At 60.6% G+C, this 10,810-nt stretch overlaps 2 protein-coding genes across 4 annotated transcripts; one reads left to right on the forward strand and one right to left on the reverse strand.

Annotated features, from left to right (window-relative positions):
* The first annotated feature begins 3,918 nt into the window (after nt 1-3,918).
* SLC16A11 (solute carrier family 16 member 11) lies at nt 3,919-6,548 on the forward strand. 3 transcript variants are annotated; one of them, XM_059148879.1, is made up of 5 exons: nt 3,919-4,100; nt 4,344-4,551; nt 4,805-4,948; nt 5,130-5,897; nt 5,983-6,548. In XM_059148879.1, exons 2-5 carry the CDS (start codon nt 4,350-4,352, stop codon nt 6,210-6,212), a joined length of 1,344 nt encoding a protein of 447 aa, XP_059004862.1. In that variant the 5' UTR covers nt 3,919-4,100; nt 4,344-4,349; the 3' UTR covers nt 6,213-6,548. The 3 variants fall into 3 exon arrangements, with proteins under 3 accessions (XP_059004862.1, XP_059004863.1, XP_059004861.1); XM_059148880.1 differs by having other exon boundaries at nt 3,923-4,095; XM_059148878.1 differs by lacking the exon at nt 3,919-4,100 and having other exon boundaries at nt 4,425-4,514.
* A 491-nt stretch (nt 6,549-7,039) lies between these two features.
* On the reverse strand, nt 7,040-10,810 carry SLC16A13 (solute carrier family 16 member 13). The gene is made up of 4 exons (XM_059148877.1): nt 9,912-10,810; nt 9,625-9,768; nt 8,272-9,009; nt 7,040-7,533 (listed from the first exon to the last, which is right to left on the reverse strand). The coding sequence occupies exons 1-4, from the start codon at nt 10,108-10,110 to the stop codon at nt 7,337-7,339; spliced, it is 1,278 nt and encodes a 425-aa protein (XP_059004860.1). The 5' UTR covers nt 10,111-10,810; the 3' UTR covers nt 7,040-7,336.

Genomic DNA, 10,810 nt, shown 5'->3' on the forward strand with positions numbered 1-10,810 from the left:
TCCTATGTGGTCACCCAGGCAGACTTGTTCCCTGCACGCAGTGAGCCCCACTGCCCTGAGTGGGTTCCTTTCCCCCGAAGCCTCGTCCCCATCCCCTCCCCCTCCCAGAGCATCTCAGCATCTCTGCTTCCCGGGCCCCAAAGCACACATCTGACCTTTGTGCCCTGTTTCCTTCCACTCTTCCAGGGTCTGGCCCTGGAGGTCTCTGCTGACTTCCCAAAGCCTTGTATCTGGGTGAGCTGAAGAAGAAGGAGACTTTGGGGTGAGGGCTAAGAGGCCCCTTAACTGGGCACATAGAAGCCCAAGGTCAGCTGGGCCAAATTCTGGAGAGCCTTCTATTTTTGTGTACCTCAGGTAGAGCCTTTTTCCCTTGCCTCTCCCCTTCCCTCCCACCTACCTTCTGCAGAGGGTGCACCTCCCACCCCCTAGCAGGTGGGCCCCAGGAATGGCCGGGCCTCCTCCGCTGAGGACCGGACCTCCTGCAGGGGCTCCCAAGAAAAAGTCCCAAAGCAATTTTAGAGCTCACAGACAGCGACACACTAGCACATCCCCGGGTCCCCAAAGCAAATTATGGACAGAGTTTGACCTCTCTTTTGATCTCCCTAAAGACCTGAGCTGGTCCAGCATCTGCTTCTGGAGCTTTCTCCTGGTGGGTAGCCACTAGCAGTCCAGGGCCTCCAAACAGTTCCGTAGGATCTGGCCCATCCCTGGAGCACAGACCCTGGGTCTGCTCAGTCTGCCAATCTCCAGCTCAATTCTGTCTCAGCCAGTTTTGCCCAGAGATCAGTTCCGCAAGGTCCCACCTCCAGTGCTATGTGGAGACGAGGGACAGAAGGCAAAGATGGATGGTGTCCCTGCAGGCTGAGAGGGCTCCCAGAGGGATGAGGGGGGGCAGTGGGTAGGGATGGGGCATGACTTCCCGCAGGGGAGTTCCACCCCCCCACCGCCAGTGGGGACCTGGGCAGAAAAATGGAAATAATTTATGTAGTTATTTAAAACATTATTTTCCTACGTGTCAAAGATCATGAAGTAGAGGGGCACCCCCTTGGCTCCGCGGGAAGTGCGTGAGACTCGCGATCTCCATGTCATGAGTTTGAGCCCCGTGTTGGATATAGAGATTATGTAAATAAATTAAACTTAAAAAAAAAAAAAAAGGTTAGAAAGTAGAATGAAGTAGGATGCAAACTTCCAGATGAATTTTCAACGTAAAACAAGATGTTTCAAAGAAATTTCTCACATCGAGAAAAACTGTCTAACCCCAGACTCTCCTGCGCCACCCCTCCCCGCCCCTGCCCCATGCTGACCTGTATGAATCCTTCCTCTCTGTGTTCAGCATCAAATACTATGGAATACTAGTGAACGCTACATCAGTGGAAATTTTTGAGAACCATCAGACTCTGGAGAAACATCTAAATTCCTTAGCCTGGCCTTCAACACCCGTGACGACGGGATCCTCTGCCCTATGCCACCCTCCTATACCCTATCTCGTCCCCACAGAGCTGCTCTTCGTAGCACCCCAAACAATAAAGAGTATGTCAAGCTGGTTGGTGCCTTTGTGATTTTCCATAAGCTTCTCCCTTTGCCTGGAATGCCCCTGCCCACGCAACCATCTGGCAAACTCCTACTCATCCTTCAAGACCCCACGTAAAGGGCTCCTCTTCTGTGAAGCCTTCCCAGCAGGCCCGAGCGGAATGAGTCAGCTCTTCCAGGCAGCAGTGTCTGTCCCCGTCCTCGTGTGGGGCTCTCTGCATTTCACCTTTCCCCTAATCTGATGGTGGGGGCTCAGAGGGGAGAGGCGGATCATTCATAGTTATTTCCTCAGCCCTGAGCATAGTTTCCAGCAATGTTGAGGCATCTAAAAATACTTTGTTTGAAGGAGCAAATGAACAAAACTTATTCTGACGCCTTTCTTTTTTGTTTTTGGAGCCCACATAGGGACGCTAGCATTTTCTCACCAACTTTGGAAAACGCTCAGAAAGCCACTCGTCATAAAGAAGAAAACAAAATTAACTCCACCTCGTTCTACTGGGAACTCACCAGACCCACGTGGTTCTTTGCCTTCAAGGCAGTAATCGAAGTGGCCATGTGGGGGGAGGATGGGGCGTTGGAGGGTCCAGCCGGGTCGTCCAACAATTCCAAAAAAGGGAGCGACACACACCACATTGCAGGCCCTGTGCTAGGTCCCGCATTTGTGGTGCTGCTGTTATGAGCCCATTTCAGAGATGAGGAAGGTGAGGCACGTAATTTGCTCACAACCCTACGGAGGATAAGTGACAGCTGGGAGTGAAACTCAGAGAGTTGAGCTCGGGAATGCATTCTCCCAGCCTCACTGCTGTGTTGGCACCGTAATGGTCGTTTTGGCTGAGTACGAAGCACGAGGCATAGAGGACCGTGCCCTTTGATGACCAACCATCCCAGTCCCAGGCTCTGGGATGCCCTCTGGGTTCATAAGAAGCTGCCCAGTGTTACTTTGTACAACTCCCAGACACAGGGGGTCCAGTCTCCTCTTTGGCTGTGGGTGTGATCTGTTTGGGGGTTGGAGGTAGGGAGGGGGCCTACTTGCTTCAGAGTTCTCAGCTGCCAGCTCAGGAAGTAGGCTTCCTTCTGCATGCCCGGTGGCTGAGGACTGGCCGGCTTCCCCTGCCGGGTGTCTCCCACAACAGCAGCCCAGGCGGGGGAAACCAGTGAGACCACTCTCCTAGGGCGTTCTCGGCAGAACCGGCTACCTTCAAGGACACCTGTTCCCCATCCAGGACATTGCAGGGAGAGGGGACGGCAGATGCACAAATTTAGGAGTGAGAAAAAGCTGGGCATGAGACTTGTGTGTGTAATGGGGAGGGAGTGTTCCTTCCGTGGTGAAAGGCCTAAGCGCCAAAGGAGAGAAATGGGCTGTTTTCCTCGGATTTGCAGACGCGCTCTCAGGGACGAGGAAACACTGCCACCGCGTGGCTCCCAGCCGCACACCGTCAAATTCTCTGATACTGTGTCATCGCTGAACCTGAAACAGTCTTACTCAAACAGCTCAAGAAAAGCCTCCTGAATGTGGAAACGGTGCTTTCAAATCAACTTCTTCAAGAAGCCACTGCCTGGGTGCAGGTCCTGGATTTCCCACCTTGTTCTACAACGCTGAATCTAAGTGTTCAGCGATTCCGATCCCAGGGATCCTTCCAGGCCAGTGAGGTATCACACTGTGCCCAGGCCATTCCCTCTGGGGATGGGGGGGGGGGGCATTCTGTTTCCGTGCTGGGTCTGGTCTCCCTGTATCTTCCGCAGAGGGACAGACCCAAATTCGTATGTCCTCACCATCTTTAACCTCGGTGCTTTGGGGACAAGGCATCTAACCTCACTATTCCTAGTGACTTCATCTGGAAAATGGGCAGGACACCTTCTTGAGGGGTTCCTCGTGGGCAGGAACAGGTGACGTGGGTTGATGCCCGGCACATCCCAGCTCCTCATAGGGAGGGAGCCCTCTTCTTCCCCGTCTGCCCTGGACGGCCGGTTATTGCTGAGCAAGGAACAAGCCCGGGGTGGAGGTCAGCGATTTGATACCCGAGAATGACCTGGTCCCCCAGCAAAGTTCCGTGAGAACAAAAGTACTCCTCGCGGCAGGCTTTGGGGGGGGGGGGTCGCCCTTCTTTCCAACTGTTGCCTCCGGGCCCTGGGTTTCCTGGGGATTGTGATCCCCGCGTCTCCTCCGCGAGCAGCAGGCGGCAGGTGCGTGCGCTTGAGCCGGGAGGGGCCGCCTGCATTCCCGCCCCCCCCCCCCCGCCGCCGCTCCTTCTGCGGGGGCTGTGTGTGTGTGTGTGTGTGTGTGTGTGCGCGTGTGTATAATTCAATCCCCGTGGGACTCAGAGTCTGGCCTCACCCGCAGCTCGGCCGATTGGCTGACGGTGTCAGCTCCCCGCCCTCCGCACCCCCGCGTCCCAGGTGGCTCAGGCCCCCAGTGGCGATCTCTGTTTACCGAGAGAGCCGGTCCAGGTGGGGCTCCATCTCCGCGCTCACTCCCCTCGGGGGGGGCCCCGCCCGCGCAGCAAGCGGGGAGGACACCTGGCCCAGCTGCTCCTTGTCCTTCCCCTCCCCCCACCGCCCGGAGAGGTCGGGTAAGGGGGAAGGGATGCGTGTGGGAGGGGGAGTCCCAGGCCCGGGAGATCCGGCTGTCACCCGGGCCCGGGAGCTCGCGCGCACCCTGGAGATGTATCCCTAGGCCTAGCTCCCCCTCCTTCCGCCCCGCCCTACCGTGCCCCGGGGACGTGCCCACCCCGGGCCAGCCACGGGAACCCGGATCTCAGGGATGCCCAGGACCCTAGAGGAGGCACAGACGTGGTGTGTTCCCCCTTCCCCAGACGGCGATGACTCCCAAGCCGGCCGGACCCCCGGACGGGGGCTGGGGCTGGGTGGTGGCGGCCGCAGCCTTCGCGGTGAATGGGCTCTCCTACGGGCTGTTACGCTCGCTGGGCCTTGCTCTCCCTGACCTCGCGGAGCACTTTGACCGAAGCACTCAGGACACCGCGTGGGTCAGCGCCCTGGCCCTGGCGGTGCAGCAGGCAGCCAGTGAGGGGGGCCCCGAGGCGGGAGGCGGGAACTGGGGTGGATTGGCGGAGATGGATGACCCACCTGATGACCGGACTCCCTGGGAAAGGGCGCCCGGTGGGACCGAGTCCCAGAAAACGGAGGGTCTCTAGGTCAAGGGGAGGAGCTCTTAGGTTGGGGGAGACGTTTTAGGCCTGGCCAGCCTCCAAGGAGAAGTATTGGATCAAGTTTGGGGCGCAGAGGCGTGTCTTCTGTTGACTCCGCCCCCTTCCAGGCCCAGTGGGCAGCGCCCTGAGCACCCGCTGGGGGGCGCGCCCCGTGGTGATGGTCGGGGGCGTCCTCACCTCGCTGGGCTTCGTCTTCTCGGCGTTCGCCCGCAGTCTGCTGCACCTCTACCTGGGCCTGGGCGTCCTTGCCGGTGAGGGGAGAGGGGTACCGAGTCCCCAAGGGGTGATGCTGGAGAGGGGCGCGCTTCTTGGGGGCTGGAGGCCCGAGGGGCGGGGCCTCTCGTGACGGGCGGGGCCTCGGAGGGGCGGGGCCGGGATCGCCTGAGCCCGCGTCTTGAATCCCGGTCCTCATCCGGTGCCGTCCGTCCGCAGGCTCCGGCTGGGCGCTGGTGTTCGCCCCGGCGCTCGGGACCCTGTCCCGTTACTTCTCCCGCCGTCGAGTCCTGGCCGTGGGGCTGGCCCTCACGGGCAACGGGGCCTCCTCGCTGCTGCTGGCGCCCACCCTGCAGCTCCTCCTTGATTCTTTCGGCTGGCGGGGCGCCCTCCTCCTCCTCGGCGCCATCACTCTCCACCTCGCCCCCTGTGGCGCCCTCCTGAGACCCCTGGTGCTCCCTGACGACCCCCCGGCCCCACCCCGCGGGCCCTTAGCCGCCCTCGGCCTGGACCTCTTCGCGCGCCGGGCCTTCTTGGTGTTCGCCCTGGGCACAGCCCTAGTCGGGGGCGGCTACTTCGTCCCCTACGTGCACTTGGCCCCTCACGCTTTAGACCTGGGCCTGGGCGGGTATGGGGCGGCGCTGGTGGTGGCGGTGGCTGCGGTGGGGGATGCGGGCGCGCGGCTCATCAGCGGGTGGCTGGCGGACCAGGGCTGGGTGGCTCTCTCGCGGCTGCTGGCGGTGTTCGGGGCCCTGACCGGGCTGGGGCTGCTGGCCGTGGGGCTGGTGCCCTTGGTGGGCAGCCGGGAGGGCTGCGAAGGGGCCCTGCTGGCCGCGGCCGGGGCCTACGGGCTCAGCGCAGGAAGTTACGCGCCCTTGGTGTTCGGGGTGCTCCCGGGGCTGGTGGGCGTCGGAGGTGTGGTCCAGGCCACCGGGCTGGTGATGATGCTGATGAGCCTCGGGGGGCTTCTGGGCCCTCCGCTGTCAGGTAAGGGCCCGAGCGAACAGATCTGCTCGCAACCGTCCTCTGCCCGGGATCCCAGGCCCCTAAATTCCTTTCCCCTTCCTCACAGGCTTCCTAAGGGACGAGACGGGAGATTTCACCGCCTCCTTCCTCGCCTGCGGCTCTTTTATCCTCTCCGGCAGCTTCATCTACATGGGGCTGCCCGGGGCGCTGCCCTCTTGCCGGCCAGCCTCCAGGCCGGCCACGCCTCCCCCCGAGAGGGGGGAGCTGCTCCCAGCTCCTCAAGTCGCCCTGCTTTCCCCTGGAGGCCCCCAGTCCGCTCTGGACACTGCTTGTTGAGTTCGAGCCCCACCCCCAGCAAAGAATTTCTATCCAGTTTCTTGCAAGTTCCAACTGTTAGCCAATCTGGGAGGATGAAAACATTCCTTCTACGTAAGATATTCAAGGGGGCCCCGGGGGGGGGGGGCTCCATCAGTTAAGCCTCTGACTCTTGACGTCACTCAGGTCATGATCTCAGGGTCATGATCTCAGGGTCCTGAGATTAAACCCTCAAGTGGGCTCCCTACTGGGCATGAGGCTTGCTTAAGATTCTCTCTCTCTCTCTCCCCCTCTTCCACTGTCACTCTTTTTTTCTCTCTCTCAAAAAACAATAAAAACACAGGGAAGCTCGGAGAAGTTGCCTACCTGTCAGCTTCAGTGTGTTGGGATGAGGGCTCAGGAGGGAGGGGGCCATCTGCCCCATCCAGACCCCCCAGCTAACCCCTCCCTGCATTTCAGGCTCCTTCCCCTAGCCCGAGGAAAATGCTGGACTGGACTTCAGCTCTTGCTGTAGCAGCTCCTTCTCCCAAGCCACCCTCCCACCCCTGTGTCCTCACCACTGTCCTCTAAGTCTCGGGAGACAGTAGGAAAGGGGAGGTCTGCAGGCCAGACGGAGGGGGTGTGGTCCAGACAGCAGAGTCCAGGGTTAAAGTGGGGACCTTCCCTCCACTTCTTAGCCACGAGCCCACTTGGCCAACCCAAGCACACAGGACCCAGCTCTTTTTGAGGTTCTGATGATCACCCCATTTCCTTATTGTTTTATCTCAAAAGGGCATCCCCCTTTCCCAAGCACCTGCCCGCAGAGAAGGAAGCTGGTGGGCGACACTAGAGATCACATGTAAAACATATTAAGTCTCTTGGCCTTTAGTTGTCACAGCTGATTCACAGCCCCCGGGGAGAAGGCCGAGCTCCTGGATCCTTCCATAAAGGTTGTGGGAGCAAAGAAGAGATGAGAGTCCTCAGCAAAATACTAGGGGGTTGGTGCACACCAGGCAGGATCACCGCCCAGCCCAGGCCTGCCCTGTGGGGGAGCGGATCAAGATGCTTAAGGCACTGTGGTTCTGTGGGCACCAGGATGGGCCAGAGGAGGAGAATCTGGAGCTGCCGAGCTCTGGCCTCTCGGTCTGACAGCCCCTTTGTGCAGTTCAGTCCTCTCCCAGCGTGTCCCTGGTCCGAGAGACTGTGGTGTCCACTGCCTCTGTGACAAGGTCCCGGGGCTTGGAGGCAGAGGCCGGGGAGCAGAAGTGAGGCAGAGTGACGAGGATTCCACTTCCTGCCAGAAGGAAGGCCCCAGCCACCACGAAAGAAACTGTGTAGTCGCCTGTCACATCCCGGAGGTAACCTAGGTCCAAGAGAGAAAAAGAACACATGTGGGTGCCCCACTTCCTGACACTTATGAAGGGAAGAACATAGTCCTGAGCCCGTCATCTCGGAAGAGTTCGAACTCACTTAGACAGAACGGGATGAGCTCGAGAACTCTGGTGTCCCAAGGTTTCTACATGTCATTTTTGTAGGGAAATTTCAACCTCTTTCCTGCCTTCAGGAAGGGCCTCCAAGCCAGCCAGCAGAGACTTGGGTATCCAGATGGGGCCAGTGCACCTGCACCTTTCTTTCAAGCAACTGTGGCCTTCCTGTCTACACTTTCAGTTAATAGTTAAGAGGAGAAAGTTAAGGGTCTGAAGGTTTTGGCATCTGGGCTGTGGAAAACTTTGACCCAACAGCTCAGACAGCTGGCGGGGGGCCCAGTAGGCTAAGGGAAGAGCCAGACACCTGCAGGCAACGTCTGGCTGGGTCCAGCCAGGTCCTCTGAGCACCCAAGGTACAGATACCTCTGAGCACCGGGTATCTGTAGATACCCAGCCACGGGGCCCTCATAGCTCCTCAGAGTCTTTCCACGGCCCCTATTTCCTTGTCCCTGGACCCACTTTGGGGCTGCTCGGATTGGCCACGGAGGCTGTGTTCTGTGCCATCCCCAAGGGCAATATTCATGCACATTATAATGTCACTAGTCCCCTCCCCAAATTGCATGACATGGCTATCACGCACACCCGCCCACCCCAGGAAACCCGATCCTCCTTACCTGACAGAGGAGCCCCCAGCAGCCCCCCAATGCTCTCGACCATCTGCACCAGTCCCAGGGCACAGTATATCCTTCCAGTCCCTACCAGTTCAGGCAACACGGAGAAGGCCACTGGGGTCAGGGCCCCTGATGTGAAGCCGTAGGCCACGGCCAGAGTCATTAGGGCCGTAGGAGCACGAGCCACAGGGAACAGGGCCAGGGACACCCCCGTCAGGGCAGTCCAGAGCATCAGCAGTCGTGCCACGGGTCCTGGGACCGCATCTCCTAGCCACCCAGAAACCACACGTCCCACGAGGTCAGAGACAGCCACCACTGAGAGTAGGAAAGCAGCAGACAGTGGGTCCCAATCCAGGTCCTGGAGGTGGGCCAGCAGGTGCACATAGGGAATGAAGTAGCCAGTGTTGATGAGCGTGATGGCAGCCGTATAACGGAGGAAGGGGCCGTGATGCAGCAGGGAGGTGAGCTGGGCCGCGGGGCCGCCCACAATAGGGTCCTCCCTCAGGGAGAGCGGGCGGAGGAGAGCACCACAGGCCACCAGGTGCAAGGACAGGGCAGACACCAGCAGTAGGGCCCCCCTCCAGGCATAGCGGCTGACCAGCCACTGGAAGAGTGGGGCAAAGGCAAAGGAAGAGAGGCCCACGCCGGTCAGTGCCAGCCCTGTGGCAAGGGATCGCCGTCGAGAGAAGTAACGGGACAGGCAAGCCAGGGTCGGAGTGAAGGTCAAGGCCCAGCCAGAGCCTGTCAAAAAGGAAGAGAGAGGGGTTGGGGGACTCTTAGGGCTCCCGGGGCACTGGGTAATCCCACCACGGTAGCACAGGCCTGGTTTTCGAGCAGTACGACCCTGTGTATTTTATTTCCTCTCCCAGCCTTGGTCTCCTCTTCTGCAAGACAGGCTTAAGACACCCGATGGGATTGTGGAGGCTTAGAAATACTGCATGCACAGTAACTAGATCCCAACTTCGGATCTATACCTCGGGCTATACCACTTCTGGCTGTGTGATCTCCATCTGCCAAGTTACACAAGCTTCGAGAACCTTTCTTTGCTTGTAAACTTGGATTATGGCTTCTACTCTGCAGCCACGGTGCCTAGCACAACTTCATGGTCATTCTTCCTCAGACACTCCAGCCCCACCAGCCCCAGGCTTGCAAATTCTGGTCTCAACATTTGTGAATTTCTCAATATCCCTGCTCATGCTGATCACTTTAGTCAACGCTCTCAAGACGTCCTTCCCTTCCGGGCACAGGCGCTCGCCAAAACCTTCCATCGGCTCCTCCTTAGCCGCTCAGAGCTGGCAGGAAGAAGGTGAAAGTCGGGAGGCAGCTGGCCTCTCCTGCCCTTGTCCAGGGTCTCACCTGAGAGCAGCCCGATACTGAGGTACAGGTGGGTCAAGGAGGTAGCAAGGGAGGCGAGCAGCATCCCCGACGCAGCCAAGATGCCCCCCGCCATCACCACAGGCCTGGGCCCGTACTTCGTGCTCAGGGCACTGCCCACGGGACCTGAGAAAGAGGAAGACAGTCGTGCGAGAATCTCTCCGGCGTCCTTGGCCAGTAGCCTCCCCAGCCCCGCCCTTTCCTCCCCAGCGTGCCCGCATCCCCCTCCCGGTCCCACGGAGCAAGGCGGACCCGGGCGCAGCACTCACTCCCAAACTGCTGCACGGCGATCCCTATGGAGGCGACCCAGGAGACCCGCGCCGCCTGCTCTTCAAACGCTGCCACCAGCTCCACGAAGAAGACGCCGAAGGAGCGGAGCACCCCGAACACCAGCGCCGACTGGAAGAACGCGGAGAGCACCACCATCCACCCCCAGCCCCCGTCGGGGGGTTCGGCCCTGGGTGCCATCGGCGAGGGCACGGGGCTGCCGACACTCCGCGCAGCCCGGTTGGGAGCAGGGCGCGGGACCCCCCACCTCTACTCTCCCGGCCGCCCGCGCGGCGGAGGCCAGGCTGCTGCCGCTGCTGAGGAAGGCACCGACGAGCCCCGGAGGCAGGGAGGCTGCGGTGGACGCCTAAGCCTCTCCCCGGGCCCCGGCCCGGCAGCCTAGGTGGGGAGAGCGGGCGGCCTCCGCGCCAGCGGCTCCCGGGGGCGGGGCTCCGTGGGCCGAGCGCAGCTGGTCGAGGCCTGGGCGGCACCGGCCCGGGCGGGGCCCCGACGTTCAGCCTGGAGTCCGGAGGCGGCCCTGGGGTTGGGCGCCGGCTCTGCAGCGCGCCAGCCTCCGTGCGGGTTATCCCGCCGCCTTATCGCTGCGGTCCCTGAGGTCATCAGCAACCTGCCGGTCCCAGCTGTCATGCCTGTTCACCGCTGGCCAGTGGGGAAGCGGGACCCCCGGAGCCGGGGAGGTGGAGCCAGGAGGGCAGGGCGGGGCTTAGAGCTCGGTTCTGGACCGGACAGTGAGTGGGGCGCATGCGTCAGGAGGGGGCCCTAGGAAGGCGGACTCGATGGGCCCCGCGTGACGGAGGGACCTGCCCGGAGGCTGTTGCATCTCCCGTCCACCTCACCAGCCGATCGGTCCAGGATCCCGCACCAAGACCCTCACGGAGGG

Source organism: Mustela lutreola, chromosome 15 (genome assembly GCF_030435805.1).
Source record: "Mustela lutreola isolate mMusLut2 chromosome 15, mMusLut2.pri, whole genome shotgun sequence".
Classification (NCBI taxonomy): Eukaryota; Metazoa; Chordata; class Mammalia; order Carnivora; family Mustelidae; genus Mustela; species Mustela lutreola.